The following is a 21,580-nucleotide window of genomic DNA, read 5'->3' on the forward strand; positions in this document are numbered from 1 at the left end:
TGCTAAGGGACTAGCCGCGTCGAAACAGAGCCTATCCAGATGGATAGTTGACGCTATAGCACTGGCATACAGGTCAAAAGGCCTTAAATGCCCTTTAGGTGTTAGAGCGCACTCCACGAGAGGCATGGCCTCATCGTGGGCTTGGTCTAGCGGGATTACCTTACAAGATATCTGTATGGCGGCAGGCTGGGCCTCCCCGTCTACATTTATAAGGTTTTATAACCTAGAGGTTCCCGCCTTACAGGCTAAACTACTGTCGGTATAAAATCAAGTACTGTCTGCCCCGCTGCTTCGGCGCAGAATACTACAATCGCTCGAGCACCGCTCGCTGAGTCCTTGGTGATTGTACATTATATGAGCCCCGGGCACCTGCCCTTGGGACTTTGGTGTTGGATCCCAGCACGCACAGCGTTTTACACTGTGTTCCCCTAGCGTAAGATATTACGCAGTACGAGAGAACCTCTCGTAAGAGAACGTACTCGGTTACTAACGTAACCTCGGTTCTCTCTAGAAGAGGGAACGACTACTGCGTATCTTGCCGTGCCTGCAACACACTCTGGTTCGCTTCAGCGATGAAAAACCAGTGATATCAGCCCATCGAGCCATATTTATAGGGCTAGGCCACGCCTACTTTGGCGGGAAGGTGACGCAGTGGGCGGGAAGCGCCCCCATTGGACTGTCACCAAAGGGCCTCTCTCGATAGGCTGCTGCAGTTGCCGCAGGACAGCCAATAGGCACGCAAGCCGCCTTTGCTTATGTCTGTATGCTGCCACAACGCGTTTTACATTAATTCAAAATTAAGGATAATTTTTTGGCTTCAATATCTCGTGGAAAAGAGGTTTTCCCCCTAGCGTAAGATATTACGCAGTACTCGTTCCCTCTTCTAGAGAGAACCGAGGTTACGATAGTAACAGAGTACGTTTCTAATCTATAAAACCTGATAAATGTGTGCGGAGAGGACCAACCTGCCGCAGCACATACATCATGAAGTATTATACCCCTAGCAAGTGCCTTGGAAGAGGCCTTACTTCTAGTGGAGAGAGCCCTGAGCTCTAGAGGCAAAGCCATACCACACACCTCGTAGAAAGGGTGATAGCATCAGTAATCCAATGTGAGATGCGCTGCTCGATGACCGCATTTCACTGGCTGTTCGGCCATCGAGAACCGCACCCCAGCCTGTGAGAGAGGCATCCGTCACACACCCCTAGTTCCAGGCCTCTGTTGAGGAATCCTGGTGACTTTTAAAGCTGAAGAGCACGATGTCCACTGTGCGTGGCTTTTACGACTCTGCAAGCATGATTCAGAGGATGGAAACCTCTGCTCTTGAATCAGAATTGACGAGGTCTTATGTGCCGTAGACCCAAAAGAATAATGTTGGCTGCTGCTGCCATTATACCTAGCAGCCTTTGAATTAGCAGAATGGAATGTGCCTGTATCGTGGTCGAATCCCCCAAAAAGTGGTTCCCTAAAAAAGTGGTTTCTTTTTTTTAGAGGAAGCACACTCTTTTCTCGAGATTCAAGCTGAGCCCCAAATGCTTCATGAACATGCACAACATCTAAATGTCGTGCCACTAGCTCTTCCGACTGGGCTAATATCAATCAGTCATCGGTATACTTGAGTACATGGATGCCCTGAGGTCACAGAGGAGCCAGAGCAGCATCCATGGACCACAGCACCGGTGAACGTGCATTGGGACAGAGCTTGGCCAAAAGGAAGTACTGTATATTAAAGGGATACTCCACCCAAAAATGAAAATTCTGTCATCATTTACTCACCCTCAAGTTGTTGCAAACCTGTATGAGTTTCTTTCTTCTGCTGAACACAAAGGAAGATATTTTGAAGAACGATTGCAAAACTAAATGTGACCCTTAAAGGGACAGTTCACCCAAATTCATTTTCTCATCCTCTTCTTATTCTAAACTTTTGAAAATATCTTCCAAAGAAGAAAAATGCCTCATTTATTTATTTATAGAATGAATGTGAATTGGGTGCAATTTTATTTTGAACCCCATTGACTTTCATTGTATGGAAAACAGATTCATTTCCTTACAGACAAACTGCTCTTTGGACTTATGAATCAGTTGCAGCGTATCATACAGTTGAACGGACATGAGCTCATCCACGCTGACACTTATGGTGCAATTTATTGGACAGATGTCTATATGCCTATATTATGAATGAGACATGGAGTTTTATAACAGTGGCACATGCTGAGGTGCCCTATAACCATGGTGACGATCAATTACATGATTGTGCAGTCTGGCTAGTTATCACATCTGCCGTATGAATGTCATTAAACAGACTGCAAGAGCAGATAAGACACTGTAGCTGCCTCCCAATTCTAACCCTTGAATCAATCAGACATCAACAACATTACAAACTTTAGTTTGAAGCAAAAAATAACTGAATAAATAAAAATCGGGAATGCATTAAATTAATCAAAAGTGACAGTAAAGACATTTACATTGTTACAAAAAACAATTTATCCATTCATCAAATATTGAGCAGTAATAAACAACTGTTGAGCACAAAATCAGCATATTAGATTATTATCATATTATCATCATATTATAATGTGACCCTGAAGACTGGAGTAATGATGCTGAAAATTCAGCTTTGTCACTAAATTACATTGTAAAATATATTTAAATGGAAAGCGGTTATTTTAAATTGTAACAAATAATATTTCACAATATTACTGTTTTCACTGTATTCTGTGGAAAAATGCATAAAAAAACTTACAGAGACCATACAATTTAAACGGCAGTGTATATACAGCAGTGAACAAAAACAATGTCTAGAGGGGATAAAACCGTAATTTAAACCAAAATATGAGGAAACTATTTCAGATCTTTAAAACATTTTAAAGATGAGGGAAGAACACCCCCCCCCCCCCCCCCCCCCCCCCAAAAAAAAAGCTACTGAACTAAAGCCACAGGTTTTATTTTTATTTTCAAAATTAGTTTTTGCATGTGTTCATAATTTCTTTGAATGACAGCCTGGACAAAAAGTATCACGAATAAAACATTTGACTCCAAGTTTTGGGCTATGTGTTTGCGTTGTCTTGTGTTGTTTACCACACCCCCTTGTTCTCCTCGTTAGTCTTGATTGTTCATCGGTGTCACCTGTGCCCTGGTGATGATGTCCCTTATTTAAGGTCCTTGGGTTTGTTACTCGGTGCTTGTTTGTTTTGTATCTTGGCATCCTGTTCTGTGAGCTGTGTATTCCCGTGATCAGAGTTTGTATCCTGCCTGTTAGTTCTAGTCTCATGTTATTGTCAAGTTTATTAGTCTAGTCTTGTCAACGTTCGTTTGCCCCCTCGTGCGTCTTTGTTTTCTGTCTGTTTAATAAATCCGTGTTTTATTTATTACTGTCTGCGTTTGGGTTCATATCCGCATATCGTGACAGAACGAACAAGCCATTTTTTTAACCCAGCAGACAATGTCTTTTCCTGCAAGAGGCCAGTCGGAGGACCACGAAGAATGGTGGCTGAAGCTAACCACTGATATGAAGGGAGGTAGGACTCCCATTTCCTCCCCAGGGAGAGGAGTCCCTGGAGAGATATGTCCAGGGTGTGGATGAGAAGAGGAGATTCATGCCAGAGATCCTCCTAAACTCCTTTTTCATCGCGGGTCTCAATGCACCTCCTCCTGTCCAGCCTCCTGTGTGAACGGGAGGGGCTGATCCGACGCCTGTTCAGTGAAGTGGTGAACCGTGTGTGTCGGGGAGAGAGGCAGGGTCCTACTAGGACAGTGACATCTTCATCATTGCCGGTGGTTCCGGAGGGTCGCGTCCTGGCTGTCGCAGCGCTTGGGGATCATGTTCTCTTCGCCTCGACTCCCAAAGCACCCGCCGTAGCTGGAAGCCTTCGCGGAAAGCGAGGAAGACGGGTGTCGAGGGAGTCTGCATCGGAAGCCGCATCTACTGAGTCCGCATTGCCTGTGGTGGTCCCTCCACTTGTTGTAACGGTACCGATTACAGATCCGGCTATGGTTCCTGCTCCGCGGTCAAGGAGGAGGAGGAAAGCTTCATGTCCTCCGTCTCAGTTTTTTCCGGGACCCGCATCGACTCTCCAGCCCGCTGCGACCAGTCCTGTCCACGTTGAGGTAGATGGGAGAAGGACCGAGTCCAGCATTGTCCCAGCTAAGGAGTCCAGCACTGTCCCAGCTAAGGAGTCCAGGCTTGTCCACGCTGAGGTAGATGGGAAGGTGAACGAGTCCAGCCCTGTCCCAGCTAAGGAGCCCAGTCCGGTCCCAGCTTCAGAACCGTCTGCTACACCGTTTGTCTCAGGGTCTCAGTCATCTGTTTTGTTCCATGTAGTTCCCCTGGTTACCCCTGCTATAGTCTCAGCCTCAGACGTCACGCCCACGGAACGTTGGCTAAACGTCTGATGCATATGGTACACTTAACTGGAAACACTTCAGGAATGTCGAAGTCGTCATCTGATTGGTTGAATTTTATCGGATTTCCGGGGGGTGCGAGTGTCGCGTTTATTTTCGGTCTGCCGGGAAACAAAGCACAGACGTGTGATTGCGGAAGAAAAACTGTTGTGTTTACATGAGTGACTATGAGCATTTATCAAGATCAGCTAAACGTAGGATTCTCAAAAGTATGCGAGGTTCACGGCGTAGACTCTTTAAGAGATGTCCAGGAGTTTTGTTTGAGGCACTTAGTGGAGACAAAAAGAGATATTTTAGCCTGTTTGCCGACGGGATTTGGGAAGAGTATTATTTTCCAAGCCTGGCCGACCCTTTGTCAGCATTTATAAGGATTCCCAGCAGATCCAACTTTACTAGTTGTGTGTCCCCTCCTATCTATTACATAGCTGTCAACCATCCCGTTTTTTCCGGGTTTCTCACGTATTTTAGCTCTTTTCCCGCTGTCTTCCCGTTTTATTATTTTCCCGTAAAATATCCCGTATTTTTACGCTCTGATTGTGTGAGACGTACATGCTCGGGCAGATTCGGCTTGAAGTCGTTCATCCTCGGATGCGGCGCCGCGCGCGCTGTTACAAAAAAAGCTGTGCACACAGCCAAGCGAAATGGGGTCTTGCCGGTCTTGCGCACCCAACGCGTAATCTTTGCCGCGTTTGTGCGGACGCGTCAAGTATAAACAATTCCGTGTCAGCGCGCGCTTTGATCGGTAAAGGAGCACAGACCTCTCCCTAATCATCTCCAGCAGCCCCCGAAGCACCACGTACCGTTTCCCTCGTAAGCTGATATTGGTATTTAAACATTCTCTGATAAAAAATGTTTAAAAAATGACACACTTTCTCTAATACACACACACACTGTCTCTTTCTCTCTCACTCATTTGTAGTTATAAACTCTTTAGTCTTTTAATGATTAGTGCTTTATTTTTAAAGTTTGTGGTGGGTAAGAATCGTGTAAAAAAATTCCCTTATTTTGGGGATGGATTCCGGGAAATCTCCCTTAAATTCAATGTTCAATGTTGACAGCTATGATCTATTATGGAAGATCAAGTGAAATACCTAACTGTGAAGGGGATATCAGCCGCGTTTGCGGGCAAACATGAAACAACAGACGCTGACATCGCAGCTGGCCGATTCAGTATTGTGTTCGGTTTTCTTCTCCTTCTTTGATTTTCTATGCTGACTGACTTGTTGCACGCCGGTCTGTTGTTGTGGGGACATTTCCACGTGACGCTGAACGAAACGAACTGTAATTGGTTGTTTGACATGTCGGTCAAACGGCCTTATGGGCGGGCCTTGGCCAAAGAAAGCTGCTATGAGTTCCAGACCTTCAGCCGTCAGTCTGAAGGTCTGGCTACGCGAGACTACCCCTGCTACTGTGTTACCCCGATCTGTCCTCCCCAAGACTGTACCTTATGTGTCTCCACCCAGACCTGTTCGGTTTCCTTGCCCTCAACCCTCGCCCATGTCCAGTGAGTCTAGGACTGTTGCTTCACCGATCCACTCTGGACCCCTGCCGATGAACTCTTTTGTCCCCCCCCTCCCTCCCTCACTCACTCCCTCCTCCCTCCTCCCTCCTCCCTTGTGTTATTTTTGAGTCACCCCAATCCTGTTATTATGTACTCTTGTTTGCCATTGTTGTTAGTAGTTTTGTTGGTTTGTGTCTGAGTTACAGTCTGTTATGTCTCAAGTAAGAGGGGGGTTATGTCAGGATTTGATCTCATGTTGTGTGTGCAAACATGGCCTGTGTTTTGCGCTATGTGTTTACGTTGTCTTGTGGTGTTTACCACGCCCCCTTGTTCTCCTCGTTAGTCTTGATTGTTCATCGGTGTCACCTGTGCCCTGGTGATGATGTCCCTTATTTAAAGGTGCTCTAAGCGATGTCACATGTTTTTTAGGCCAAAACATTTTTTGTCACATACTGCAAACATCTCCTTACTATCCGCTGGCTGCCTGTCCCCTGAACACACTGTAAAGAAACGCGATCTCTGTAGACAGCCCAGGCTCCACAAACAGCAACAAAAACAAACTGCGGCGACCCGCTCCCCGAAACATAACAAACTGTTCCAGCCAATGACCGACAAGAAGGGTTTGGGGGTGTGGTTTGGGGGGCTAGTGTGCGGATGAGGAGGAGGGAGGGTCTAGCTAGCCTCCGTTTTGTTTGACAATAGTTTGAACGTCAACAAGAAGTGACGTCACCCAGGATCGCTTAGAGAACCTTTAAGGTCCTTGGGTTTGTTACTCGGTGCTTGTTCTTGGCATCCTGTTCTGTGAGCTGTGTATTCCTGTGATCAGAGTTTGTATCCTGCCTGTTAGTTCTAGTCATGTTATTGTCAAGTTTAGTCTTGTCAACGTTCGTTTGCCCCCTCGTGGGTCTTTGTTTTCTGTCTGTTTAATAAATCCGTGTTTTACTACTGTCTGCGTTTGGTTTCATATCCGCATATCGTGACACAACTACGCATTATGCTTAAGAAATTTGTAACAATATTTGAAAGGGTGAAGATGTCCATTTTCCTTGGCTGGACATCACTTTTGGCCACTACTGTATATATGCATTTGTGTATGTGCTATGTATTCCTTGTACTGCATCTTGCAAAATATGGGCTGTGTGGATATGGACAACAACTAGAGCACGTAATTAATTCATAGCAGTCCTAAAATAAAGTCTATTGCCCTATATACAAACATCCTCATCATTCTGCAAACTTTATTTTATTTTATTTAGTATCTGCCATTTTGCAGTTTATTGGAGAATCAAAGAAGCTGATCAGAGATAAAATGAGGGGCTATTATGATAGGATACCTGTATATAACATTATTATATAATAATAATAATGATTGCTTTATTTTGTTAACACTGTCAACATGAATTACATAATTGGACTGTAAAAAGAACACCAATTAAATTAGCTAAAAAGTTCGATTGTGAGATTAGATCGTGAAGAGGCTATTTTAAACATCCAATCTTGGAAATCCATAAAAGCTGTGGTCAGTAGTGAAATGCAATTACATGTTTTTTTCTTTCTAAGCATAAACGCTGATTTTGGAAGCACTTCTGCCTAATGGCCAGAACTCATGCTTTCTCACACACCTTTCTCCAACCCTGTCTCCAAATGTCTCATGGCTAAGGAAGGCTTATAGTTGCAAATATACAGGCAACATCCATGTATGAAAAATTGCACTAATGCCTCTAAAATCTAGAACAAGTGTAAAAATGGGTTATGCACACAGCTGCTAGAGCAGCACTAGCACTGGCATGGTTTTAAGTCAGTACATCTGGTTTTCACTATGAGCTGTTTTTAGTGGGAACATACACTTAAGAGTCATCATTAGATTAAAAACTGAGTTTGTATTCACATTATTTAATATGACTTTTTATTGACTCATAAAATCAGTTTTAAACATAGCAGCATGACTTATTTTATTATTTTATCATTTGAATTGCTTATTTATACTTCAGATTTAAAAAGAAAATGTAATATTACATGGTCTCTCCATGTTATATTTGTATGCTAGAAATGCACTTTAATATAGTAGTCGTTTGCATACAAAAACAAAATTTGACTCAATGAATGCCGCCTCATCTTTCTTTTTAGGGACTTTCTGCCCCGTGGCTCTGGTATTGTCACTCGGCGCCCCCTAGTGCTGCAGCTGGTCAACTGCCCTACTGGTAAAAATCCTAGAAGAACACTAAAAAAAACTCTCTAGCAGGGGTTCTCAACTCTGGCTCTCAGGGTCCACTTTCCTACAGAGTTTAGCTCCAAGCTTGATCAAACTCACCTCTGCCTATCCCCGTGTTTGAAATCGACCCCTATACTCTCATTCAATATTCCCTGAGTATCCCACTGAGTGCGCTGGAAGGGCTGCCACTTTTTCATAGTTTGTGCTCGCTGTAATTATTTGAAACAGGGCAAACTGGTAGCTCCAGTAGTAATGAAAATATTATCTTTATATCTGTCATGGAAAGTAGCATGTTTAAACCTTAAAGGAATACTTTTCTTAAAAATTTAAATTCTGTCATCATTTACTCACCCTCAAGTTGTTTCAAACCTGTATGAATTTCTGCTGAACACAGAAGAAGATATTTTGAAAAATGTCAGTAACGGACCCCATTGACTTCCATAGTAGAAAAAAAAATACTATGGAAGTCAATGGGGTCCATCAACTGTACCGACTTTCTTCAAAATATCTTCTTTTGTATTCAGCAGAAGAAAGAAATTCATACAGGTTTAAAACAACTTGAGAGTGAATAAATGATGACAGAATTTTTATTTTTAAGTGAACTATTCCTTTGAGGCTACAGTCCGTACATTTTTGTTGCTCAAGTAAGCGTGTACATCATGAATCCATTTACCAAACCGTCTTATCTTGAATCACTATGGTACACCTATAATAAGTGTTTATATTCAGACTATTTTAGATTGGTTCGGGTCATACCGCTGCGGAGGAGCACAGTACCTGCGTGACTTGTCGTAGACATAAACAGAGAGAAGTAGCTCTGGCTACAATGTTCTTCAGCAAAATGCATGCAGTTCTGTTTATTAACCGCTAGAGCGCCAAACTGCTGCTTTATTTAAACAACTTAATAATCAAGTAAAAAGGAATTATTTATACCTGTATGATATTACGCTGTAGCCACATTGGACCAGCGGTTTGGGAAAATGGATGATTCAGCTGCGGGCGCCATCTCAACCCGATCTCACGACCAATTCGTCCGAATTTGACGAGTGATTAAAAGATGGCTAATTCGTAACAATTCGTACGACCTCACTCGTACGAATTAGTACGATTTTTGCTAAAACGTACATATTTGACGAGTTGCCCAATTCGTATGAATTCGTACGAATGACCTACCCCTGACCCCGGCCCTAAACCTACCCATCACGTGGGTTTAGACAAATCGTACAAATTCGTACGAATGAGGTCGTACGAATTCGTACGAATTAGCCATCTTTTAATCACTCGTCAAATTCGGACGAATTGGTCATGAGATAGCGTTGGCCATCTTCTGGTCAGAGGTGGGAATTCATTCGGCGTGACCGTCACAGTGCATTGTGGGTATTCTATAGCCATTGAGGGTACATCAGTTGTACACATTGTTGTACACTTGTTATTGCGGTGGATTGTGGATTTGAATAAGTGCACTCAGTAACGTCCACTATGTTTTCGGGCAGCACTACAAATGGCTGTCCCCTCAAATAGTGCCTTATTTAAGGGTATAGGTGGCAATTTCGGACACAGCCTATAACTTTCTATTAATCCTGAAGAAGACCTTGGTGTGTTTGATTAGGGTTGGAGCTAAACTCTGCAGGAAAGTGATCCTTGAGAGCCAGAGTTGAGAAACCCTTGCTCTAGTTTTAAATGCATGTTTTTAAGGCAAAGCTAATATGGAATGCAAAGCTAATATTAAAATGCCTTTCCTAATTGCTTATTTCCAGAACATGCCGAGTTTTTGCATTGCAAGGGAAAGAAGTTTACTGATTTTGATGAGGTTCGTCAGGAGATTGAGGCAGAGACAGATCGCATCACCGGCCAAAACAAAGGCATTTCACCGGTCCCTATCAATCTGCGTGTCTATTCACCTCATGGTACCTTCATTCATGCACATACAGAGAAGTTATTTTAACATGATCAGATCTACATATTCTGTTACATATAAGCATGCATTGTGAAATGTCACATGAAATCATGTCACCCCTTCTCTTCACCAGTCCTGAATCTCACCCTCGTGGACTTGCCTGGTATGACCAAAGTGCCTGTAGGTGACCAGCCGGCTGACATCGAGTTCCAGATCAGGGAGATGCTAATGCAGTTTGTGACTAAGGATAACTGCTTGTTGCTTGCTGTGTCTCCTGCAAACTCTGACCTGGCCAACTCAGATGCCCTCAAGATTGCCAAGGAGGTTGACCCTCAGGGTGGGTTATCATCCAGCAGTGACTGAAACTTGTTCTAAAATAATTGCAAAATTTCAGACATATCTTGATGTGATATTTTTAAAGTTATTTTCTTTTAAAACTGTTCCTGATCACGTGTGTGTGTGTGTGTGTGTGTGTTTCTGAACAGGTATGAGAACTATAGGTGTGATCACTAAATTGGATCTAATGGATGAAGGAACTGATGCACGTGATATCCTGGAAAACAAGCTTCTTCCTTTACGGAGAGGTGAAGTCAGTGTACAATACTCTTTCCACATAAATATAGCCTCTCAGGAACATTTAAAAAGTCTCATTGGAGAGACTTACACTGCAATAAGTATAATTCTTTAAATTTGACACAAATTAAAATCCATCCATTTAAGAAGATTATTACAAATATGGTAACACTACAATGTCTCATTTGTTAACATTAGTTAATGTATTAACTAACATGAACTAACAATGAGCAAAACATTTGTTACAGTATTTATACATTTTTGTTAATTTTAGTTCATGTAGTTCACAGTGCATTAACTAATGTAAACAAATACAACTTTTGATTTTAATAATGTATTAGTAAACTCAGAAATTAACATTAACTAAGATTAATAAATGCTGTAGAAGTATTGTTCATTCTTATTTCATAGTAACTAAAGTAGTTAACTAATGTTAAAGCTCCAGTCCGTAACTTTTCCTCTTTGTCGCCATCTGTCTGTTCGAAATCTGTAACTGCAGTGATTCGCGGAATTATTATCTTTACGTGGGTTGTAAATCGGCATGAAACAGCGCGGATGAACACAGTGCTTTGAGGCGAGTGCTGCTGTCAGTCACCGCGCTGTGTGGATATTGTCATACAGAATCACAGATTCACTTTTTGAAAGTTTGACCAACATAAGAATTTTCATAAGAAAATGTCTTCTGAACAAGTAAGTAACATCCATTTTTGTTCTGACCAACTAAGGGGGAAAAAGCATTCGACATGATAAGCTTCGTTAGATTTAATCAACGCGATTTACAGCAACCGTGCAAATTATAGCCTACTTTGTTCTCAAATTCATGTTAACAACATCACATCAGCATTGCGTGACTAATGTTAAATTTAATGTGTTTTATGGTTACCTGTGTAGTTCAGAATTCATATTCTCCATAATAGCAAAACGAGAAAGGCACAACAAAGGAAACTCCATAACTGTGTGAATTAAGAAAATGTACTGTTACACGATTGAACTATTGAAATGTCTTAACTTACTTGTTCAGCAGAAAAAAGCCGTCTCTTCTTCCGTTTTGAACCCCTTCAAAACACGGAGTTCACGCACTTTTCAAAAGCCCCGCCGATGTTTAAATCCTTGTGTTCGCATGAGACGGTTTCTTTCTCTTTCTCTAGCCACCTTAAATCCGAAGTACGAAGTCTTTTGGGTTTTATAACTGCTGAATCTCCAGTTGACACTGATGATTGTTGTTTGGATCTTTCTGGATGCCATAAGTTTAATTATGTAAAGTGCTGCGAGAAAAGCCTATATATCTAAACATCTCGTCACGCGCAGTATAGCCGGCTATAGCCGAAACTCCTTCTTTATGTGTACGGGTGTGACGTCATGACGCAAAGACATGCTCGAATTTCCCGCGGAAACCCACCAGTACCACTGGAATTAAAATCATTATTACAAGCTAACCGTTTTGAATCTAGCTATGGCAAGCAGATAGTTTTGACCACTGGCAGAATAAGTTTTTTTTAATATAATTATTTTGGATTATTTTTAACTTAAAAAAGTTACGGACTGGAGCTTTAACTAATGAAACCTTATTATAAAGTGTTACCATGACTTTAGTAAACAACAATAAATACATGGAAATTCATTGGTCAGAAGAAGTTAAATTGCACGTCTATTTATATCTTTTTAAAGCAGTGGATCTCAACCAGGGGGCCAGAATATTCAAAATAATAGCCCTAAGAACATCAGGATGTAAACTGCAATAATATACACCCCTATCCCCCCCTCCTCCTCCACACACACACACACGCCATTTGTACTTTTGAAGTTGTTGATGTGATTTAAAAAAAATATTAATTGAAAATTTTCCAACTTTAGCAGAAAGCACAACAAAAATTTCAACCACAATTCAGAAAAAAAAACGTCGGCAGAAGTAAAAAGGTAATCAAGGTAAATACAAAAATGTAAATATAAGGTAATCAAGTAAAAACAATGAAATAAAAACACTAAATATATAACTGCAGTACATTACAATTTCAAAACCATTATGAACTCACTTGAGGCACATGAATGGGAAAACCCTTGTTAAATAGTTAACAATTCAGTCCCTAGATTGTTGATACAGGGCTTCCAGATACTATGAAACTGGTCTGGCTGACAATTAACTAGACAGGTTAAATATTCCAGCGGAATTAGTTCCTTCAAAATTTCTTGCCAATCCGATATAGTCTTGTCACTTATTCACCTCAGTGATATGTTTCTCTTAGCTGCAAAGGTAAGAAGATTATTCAGTCTTTTTCTTTTGATAAAATCAAAGCTTATTCAGGCAGACCAAGGATCAAAAATAAAGGATCAAATACCAACTCCTTATTAAAGATATTACTCATTTCAGAATGTCATGATTCTGCCCTCGTGTCCTTGAGTTTCTTTAGTCTTGAGGCAGGATCATGACAGACCCGTGTTTTGTGTGCAAGCACATGGCCTTGTGTTTGGGCCATGTGCGTGCATTTTCTCGTCACCTAACCCCGCCCCCTTGTTTAGTCATCATTAATTAATCTGTGTCACCTGTTATGTTATCATTAGTCTCCCTATATCATCCCCTTGTGTTTGCTGTCCTGTGTTGGTTCATTGTGAAACCTGCTGTGATTCTTACCTGCGTGTTACTTTACCTTGTTAAGCCTTGTGAGTATCCTGTGTATAGTCTAGAGAGAGAGAGTTCTGATTCTTTATTCGATGTTTGTTTTTTGTCAAGTCATAGTCTAGTTCTGTCTCTCCTCATCCTGTCTTGTTTTGTTTTCCTGTTTTTGTACCAATAAACCTTGTGTTCATCGTACACTGTCTGCATTTGGGTTCATCTCCTTGCATCCACATAACAGAATGAACCGACCACCAAAGAACCCAGCAGACAGTATGTCCTCTTTTGTTGAGCATAACCCGGATGACCTTGCACAATGGTGGCTGAGGACTATTTCTGATGAGAGCGTTCTGATTCTATATTCGATGTTTGTTTTTCGTATATCGTCAAGTCATAGTCTAGTTCTGTCTCTCCTCATCCTGTCTTGTTTTGCCCCCTCGTGGGTTTTGTTTTCCTGTTTTTGTACCAATAAACCTTGTGTTCATCGTATACTGTCTGCATTTGGGTTCATCTCCTTGCATCCACATAACACAGAAACTATCTTGGCCCAATATATTTGAAGCCTAACTAATTACAGTGAGAGTGTACCAATTTGGGTTCTCTTACGAGAGTATCTCTCGTACTGCGTAATAGCTTTACGCTAGGGGAAAAACTTTTTTCCACGAGATATTGAAGCCAAAAATTATCCTTAATTTTTTATTAATGTAAAACGCTTTGCAGCAGCAAGCAGACATAGGCGAAACAGCTCGCGCGCCTATTGGTTGCTCTTGCGGCAAATGCAGCAGCCTATCGAGAGAGACTCTGCGTGACGTAATGACCAATGGGGGCAATTCGCGCCCATATCGTCACGTCCCGCCAGAAAGGGCGTGGTCTCACCCTATAAATATGCTCGTTAGGCTGGTACAAGCTGATTTTTATCTCTTCAGCGACGCACACGCATCGCTGGATCCGGAGTGAGAAGCCGCGCCGTCGAAGCAAGCCTTTCAGCGGGACGAGCTCTGGAGTCGCTGGCCTCGCCGCCTTCAACTGCCGTACCTGCTGCGCTTTCCGGCGTTCTATATCCTTTTTATACTCTGTGTATCTTTACTCTGCTGAGAGTGTTTGCTCGCTTACTTGACGCGACTCACACTTCTCTTCACAAAAGAGCTGCGTCTTTTTAAAGATGCCATCCTGTGGCTCGTGCCGCGCCCCGCTCAGCGACGGAGACCGGCACGTCATCTGTGTTTCCTGTCTGGGTGAGGATCACGCGGCTCTCGCGCTCGCTGACGGCGGATGCCCTCATTGCGAGCTTTTGCCTATGGTGACTCTGAGGACTCGCCTGGCATCATTCTCCGAGCCTTCACCACAGCCCGCCGTGGTGCCGCGCCGCAAGAAGCGCCGCGCCCAGCGCGCTCCCGAGCTTTCTCCAACCCGCCAAAGCTCGCCGGTTCGCCCGCCAGCTTCGCCGGCTTCGCTCGAGTTGCTCACTGACAGACAACGGCCGCCGCCTGCCGCCGCGTCCGTCCACGAGTTCGACGAACCGACCGAGGCGTGTTCTCTTCTGGCATCCGATAGCGAGGATTGGGCGAGCTCCGTGGACCTCCCCTTGCGTCACCGGCAAATGAGAAAAGAGTGTGTTTTAGTCCCCGCCGAGGCTGGACTAATCTCCATTTCTCAAACATTTCTCAGCTCCTAGTTTGAGCGGCTGAAAGTGTCATTATTGCAGCAATGAGCCTGTTGTATAACACGCACACCTGCATACAAACGCCGACACACACAAAACTGTGATGACGCTCTCTTATCTGCTTGCGCTAGTGTAGTTCTCCCTGTGGCCCAGTGGCAGAACCCGAAGCTTTCACGCGAGAGACCCGTGTTCGATCCCGGCTCTCGCAGCAGATAAAAATTTAGTCTCGCCGCAGCCAGACTTCCACCGAAACTTTTCGCTCGTTCAGTTCCAGAAAATGCGACTGTTCCAGTGTATTTTGCAGTAAACAAGCTGGTACCACGGCCCGCTTGCCTGCACATAAAGGCCGTTTCCATGGCGACCCAGAAAAATCATGTAATCATTGTATTTCTGGTTTTCCGGCCACAGCCGATGGTGTTATAAGTGTAATAAAATGCTCACAGCCCAGTGTTCATTTCTACACACAAACACAGCCCGCCACGGTACAGGGCTCGCACAAATGAAATCGACGCATGTCAATTGTGCATTAAATGTAGTGAATGTGCCCACAACCCAGTGCCCACAAACACTACCACGGTTTCTGTAAAACGAAACCAACACAAGTCTTCCTAGCCTCCTAGGAAATCGACGGTGTTTCAGTCTCGCCGTGGCCAGACTTCCACTGAAATTTTCGCTCGTTCAGTTCCAGAAAATGTGACTGTTCCAGTGTATTTTGCAGTAAGCAAGCCAGTACCATGCCCGCTTGCCTGCACACAAATGCTGTTCCCACGGCGACCCAGATAAATCACATAAATGGTGTATTTTCTGGTATTCCGGCCACAGCCGATGGTGTTATGAGTGTATTGAAAATGCCTACAACCCAGGGCTCATTTCTACACACAAACACAGCCCGCAAAAATGCAGGGCTCGCACAAACAAAATCGCTTCATGTCGATTGTGCACTAAATGTAGTGAATGTGCCTACGTCTCAGTGCCCACAAACACTACACACCACATGTCCCACGGGTTCTGTGAAAACGAAACCAACACGCATTCAGTCAGCTCAGGCCGACGGTGTTTTTCAGTGCAGTAAATGTGCCCGCTGTCCTGCGCCCACATTCACTCACAGACATGTTAAGCCCCACGGGGCTCGCCCCGCTCTCTCTCCCTCAGCAAACTGCTATAAGGGTTTTGAGCGCGGCCAGGCTGCCCGCCGCGATCGGCGCGCCCCCCGCCTCACACACTGTAAACACAGTGTCTGCGTTACAGCACGCCGGAGCTCTCTTGCCGTCACTATGTCTCGGCCAGAGCCCAGATCTCATTCTACCCCTAGCTATTTACGCGAAAGTGTGGGCACAGCTTCCTGGGGTATCAGAATGGGTGCTGAACACTATAAAAAGAGGCTATTCGCTACAGTTCGCTCGACGTCCCCGCCGTTATACGGCGCGCGTCGAGACGACGGTGGAAAACGAAGTATCTCATCTACTTCGAGCCGAGATAGCGAAACTACTGAGCAAAGGTGCTATAGAACCTTTATCTCAAGCTCAGAGCAAAGGGGGCCTACACAGCAGATATTTTCTGGTACCGAAAAAAGATGGAGGTCTCAGACCCATTTTAGATCTGCGACAGCTGAACAGAGCGCTTGTGAAGCGCCAGTTCAGAATGCTTACGACCAGGAAAATCCTCGCGCAAGTGGGCCACGGGGACTGGTTTATGTCAATAGATCTGAAAGACGCCTATTTCCAAATACAAATAGCGTCCCATCACAGGCGATTCTTGAGATTCGCTTTCGAGGGCCAGGCATATCAATACACAGTCCTGCCGTTCGGCCTGTCCCTAGCACCTCGTACATTCACGAAGTGCATGGACGCGGCGCTCGCACCCCTGAGACTTCAGGGCATGCGAGTCCTGAACTACTGGGACGATTGGCTGATTCTAGCTCGATCACGATCGGAGCTCATAGAACACAGGGCCGCATTACTCGAGCACCTCGAGGAGCTGGGCCTCACAGTCAATTGGGCGAAGAGCTCACTGTCTCCCAGTCAGAAAATTTCCTTTCTGGGAACAGTGTTAGACTCGCTATCCATGACGGCACGCCTGTCACCAGAGCGCGGACTAAATATTCAGCGCGTCGCGAAATCCTTCCGCCACGGCTCGATAGTTCCGCTCAAAAGGTTTCAGAAAATGCTGGGGCTGATGGCCTCAGCGGCCTCTGTACTCCAGTGGGGCTTGCTTCGCATGCGCCCACTGCAGATGTGGCTGAAAGCGCGGGTTCCACCCAGGGCATGGACAGCGGGTCTGTTTCGCCTCAGGGTCAACCTACAGTGTGTTTCAGCTCTGGAACCTTGGAAAATAACCGACTGGTATCAGTCAGGTGTGAGTCTGGGGACCGCTTCGAGTGTGAAGGTGGTGTCTACGGACGCCTCCACCTCGGGGTGGGGAGCGCTGCTCGAGGGCAGACCGCTAGCTGGCCTGTGGTCAGAACGGGAAAAGCTCCTTCACATAAACTGCTTGGAGATGATAGCAGTCGACAAAGCGCTACGGCGTTTTTGTCCCCAGGTAACAGGCCACCACGTCTTGGTCCGGTCGGACAACATGTCAGTGGTGGCATACATAAATCGCCAGGGCGGCGTCAGGTCACGAAACCTTCACAGGCTGACGGAACGCCTCCTGGTCTGGGCTCAGCACAGCCTGCTCTCACTGAGAGCAGCGCACGTGCCTGGTCACCTGAATGTGGGTCCAGACAAGACTGTCCAGGAACAATGTTCCAGCAGGGGAATGGTCGCTGCACCCGCAGACGGTCCAGCTGCTGTGGAAAACGTTTGGCAGAGCACAGGTGGACCTATTCGCGTCCCACGAAAACGCTCATTGCCCGGAGTTTTTCTCGAAAAGCAAGGACGCGCTGGCTCATGTTTGGCCCCGCTGCCCCCTATATGCTTTTCCTCCTGTCTCGCTCCTGCCTCAGGTGTTGGAACGAATCAGGGAGAACGGATGCCCAGTGCTGCTCGTAGCTCCGCTCTGGACAAACCAGACGTGGTTCCCTGCCCTGATGCAGCTGACCAGCACTGCCCCATGGCCTGTACCATTGAGGAGAGACCTCCTCTCTCAGGCGGAGGGCTCGATTTGGCACCCTCGCCCGGAGTTGTGGTCCCTGCACGCATGGGCCATCAACGGGTACCCGCTAGCCTCCCAGAAGGAGTGTTAAACACGATCGCGCAGGCTAGAGCTCCGTCTACCAGGCGGCTCTACTCCTCGAAATGGTCTGTTTTCTCTGCATGGTGTCAAGCCCAGAGCTTTTCACCTGTGGAATGCAGGGTTTCGGAAGTGCTTTCCTTCCTTCAAGAGCTACTGGATAAGGGCAGGACCCCATCCACGCTCAAAGTATATGTGGCGGCCATAGCAACGTTTGCAAAACCGGTGTCTGGCCAGTCGCTGGGGAAAAACGACTTAGTCGTGCGTTTCCTTAGGGGAGCTCGGAGGCTGAACCCTCCCAGGCCCCCTTCAGTCCCGACGTGGGACCTTTCCACGGTCCTGGAGGCCATGAAAGGCGCCCCGTTCGAGCCAATCCAGCTGGTGGACATGAAACACCTGTCGTTCAAAACAGTGTTTCTCATGGCTCTCGCTTCAGTGAAGCGCATAGGGGACTTGCAGGCGCTTTCAGTAAGCGCGTCGTGTATGGAGTTTGGGCCTAATGACTCGAAGGTCATTCTCAAACCTAAGCACGGGTATGTCCCGAAATCCCTCAATACACCGTTTAGGGCCCAGGTAATTTCCTTGTCCGCCCTTCCGGTTCTCAGTGAGGAGGAGGACGCGAGTCTCCTTTGCCCCGTCAGGGCATTGAGAGTAGAGGTCTTCACGGGTCCACTTGGATCCGAAAACCCGAGGTCCGACCCGAGACCCGAGCGGGTTCGGGTCCAAAACTCCGACGAGTGTCTCGGACACGGGTCGGGTTCGGTATTAGTGGCCTCGGGTCTCGGGTAATTTAAAATAAATATGCCTTTTCCAAATGGACCCGAGAAGACCCGAATTCTTTTAAACTATGTTGGGCATTTAAGAAAATTGCAGTATTTAAAACAACTCTATGACACCGTTCTCTCACTTTTTCTAAGTGAGAGAGCGAATCCGCGCTTCTACGTGCAAATGGACTATAAGCATAAGCACGGTTGCCTCCGCATTTATTTACTCAGTTGCTGGCTCCACATAAACCAACCCCTCCCTTTGCCAAGAAGAACTAGTGCGCCATCATGTGGATGGATGTTTGACTAAATGCAAGTATTTGAATTGTCGTTAAGCCAGGCCTGTCAATCAATTTTAAAAATACGCGACACTGTCAGAAAAGCATGGAGGCGATAACAGAAATTGCGAAAAATGTCAGGGAAAACGAATGGTGGTTCTAATCATCGTATGGACCGGTAAATAACATTATGCCAAATTTTATAGGACGTAATGGGTTACAGTGATGTGTGATTGACATTTTAGCACTTCAGCGCGCTTACACTTGCGCGTCTATGTTAAGTGCATTTTTGAGAAACGCAGGGCTGCAGGCTGTGCACAATGTAAATGCCGTTTACGTTCGGGTCCAGTCGGGTTCTAAAGGAAATGCCGTCAGGTCGGGTCGGACTCGGGTCTAATTTTATCAGGTCTGTCTCGGGTCGGGTTTTTCTTTAAAAAAAAAAAATTTATGCACGTCGGGTTCGGGTAAGTAGTGATTCGGGTCGATTCGGGTCGGGTAAAGTTTTTAGGACCCGAGAAGACCTCTAATTGAGAGCTTATGTGTCACGCTCGTCTGTTCTCAGACAGACGGAGCAGCTTTCCGTTTTGTTTGGCGGGCGTTCCAAGGGACTCGCCGCCTCAAAACAGAGCCTATCCAGATGGATAGTGGATGCCATTGCGCTCGCTTACTCTGCGAAGGGCCTACAGTGCCCCTTGGGTGTCAGAGCGCACTCCACGAGAGGCGTGGCCTCTTCGTGGGCTTGGTCGAGCGGGGTTTCCCTGCAAGATATCTGTACGGCCGCGGGCTGGGCCTCGCCGTCTACATTTATAAAATACTATAACCTGGAGGTACCCGCCTTACAAGCTAAGCTTTTGGCGGTCTAAAATTCAGTGCTATCTGCCCCGCTGTGCGGCCCAGATGCTGAGTTTACTGCAGCCCCATGAGTGTTGACACACGTATGGCCACCCAGATCAGGCTGAAAGCTTTCACCCTGGCTGCGCGTTTTATTGTCATATGATAGCCCCGCTGGGTGCTTTTTTATAGGGAATGACGCTTCCAGCCTCTCTTCCTCCACTCTATGTGAGTTTATGGTGATTATGCACTACATGAGCCCTGGGCTTCGGCCCTTGGGACTTTGGTGTTGGATCCCTGTACGCACGGCGTGTTGCATTGTGTTCCCCTAGCGTAAAGCTATTACGCAGTACGAGAGATACTCTCGTAAGAGAACGTACTCGGTTAATAACGTAACCTCGGTTCTCTCTAGAGAGGGAACGAGTACTGCGTATCTTGCCGTGCTTGGAATACGCTCTGGTTCGCTTCAGCGATAAAAACCAGCTTGTACCAGCCTAACGAGCATATTTATAGGGTGAGACCACGCCCTTTCTGGCGGGACGTGACGATATGGGCGCGAATTGCCCCCATTGGTCATTACGTCACGCAGAGTCTCTCTCGATAGGCTGCTGCATTTGCCGCAAGAGCAACCAATAGGCGCGCGAGCTGTTTCGCCTATGTCTGCTTGCTGCTGCAAAGCGTTTTACATTAATAAAAAATTAAGGATAATTTTTGGCTTCAATATCTCGTGGAAAAGAGTTTTTCCCCTAGCGTAAAGCTATTACTCAGTACTCGTTCCCTCTCTAGAGAGAACCGAGGTTACGTTAGTAACCGAGTACGTTTTGCACTCAAAGCAAAGAGGTTTTTGTTAAATGCGTGTCTACGGTTTGGTAAAATATCCTTTGTACAATTTTAAACTGTATAGCCATGGCACGATTACACGAATGAATGATCCCTCAGATGTACCATTGAGAACCTTGTATAACTGACAGTGTTGGGAAAGTTACTTGGGAAATGTTACAGATTACAAGATACCCTATTTAAAATGTAATAAGTAGTGTAACTATTTCAATTGCTTTATTAAAGTAATGTAGCTGATTACATTAGATTACTTTTATAAATTTCTAATGAATGTTTTTATGTGTTAATCATTTTCAAACATTTAAACCAGGCAGGTTTAACCTTACAGTAGTAGCTTACTCAACTGATTACTGTCAGACTTTCAAAATCCTTCATCACTTGAATTAAGATTATAATAATTAAATTCGTTTTCAATAGCATTTTAATAGTTGGCAAACATATTTTGCACTGAACAGTTATATTTTCTGATTTCTAGATGAGATTATTTTAAAATGTCCTGCACTGGAACAAATTTTTATCTTTCGCCATGGTGGCAACTCTCAGACTGTCACGTTTATGTTAAGTTAGTTTCATTATCACGGACTTTAAGGGTACGTCTACACGAAAACGATATGCTTAAAACAGAGAAGTTTTTCCTTTGAGTTTTCAGTGTACAGACGACACCATTGTCAAAACATTCACCATTCACATGACTAAAACCGCTGTCAGAAAATTCTAAAATGTCTAAAATTCTGCTGCCAGGCCATTAGATGGCATTCCTTAACATTAGATTAACATCAGATTAACATTCCTTCTATGTTCGGTCTATGTTGCTCTACCTGTTTATTCTTGTATAATC

General features: G+C 45.0%; 1 protein-coding gene across 4 annotated transcripts in view; it reads left to right on the top strand.

Annotated features, from left to right (window-relative positions):
* The window catches only part of dnm1b (dynamin 1b), a 73,872-nt gene that overhangs the window by 14,900 nt on the left and 37,392 nt on the right, over positions 1 to 21,580 (top strand). For all 4 annotated transcript variants that reach the window (XM_056236433.1, XM_056236439.1, XM_056236438.1 and 1 more), the window contains exons 2-5: positions 8,030 to 8,103; positions 9,872 to 10,021; positions 10,145 to 10,348; positions 10,497 to 10,595. In XM_056236433.1, the coding sequence (XP_056092408.1) occupies positions 8,030 to 8,103; positions 9,872 to 10,021; positions 10,145 to 10,348; positions 10,497 to 10,595 (527 nt within the window). The remainder of the gene's footprint in view (positions 1 to 8,029; positions 8,104 to 9,871; positions 10,022 to 10,144; positions 10,349 to 10,496; positions 10,596 to 21,580) is intronic.

The sequence above is a fragment of the Rhinichthys klamathensis genome, unplaced genomic scaffold, assembly GCF_029890125.1.
Source record: "Rhinichthys klamathensis goyatoka isolate OS25496 unplaced genomic scaffold, OSU_Roscu_1.1 h1tg000019l_1, whole genome shotgun sequence".
Classification (NCBI taxonomy): Eukaryota; Metazoa; Chordata; class Actinopteri; order Cypriniformes; family Leuciscidae; genus Rhinichthys; species Rhinichthys klamathensis.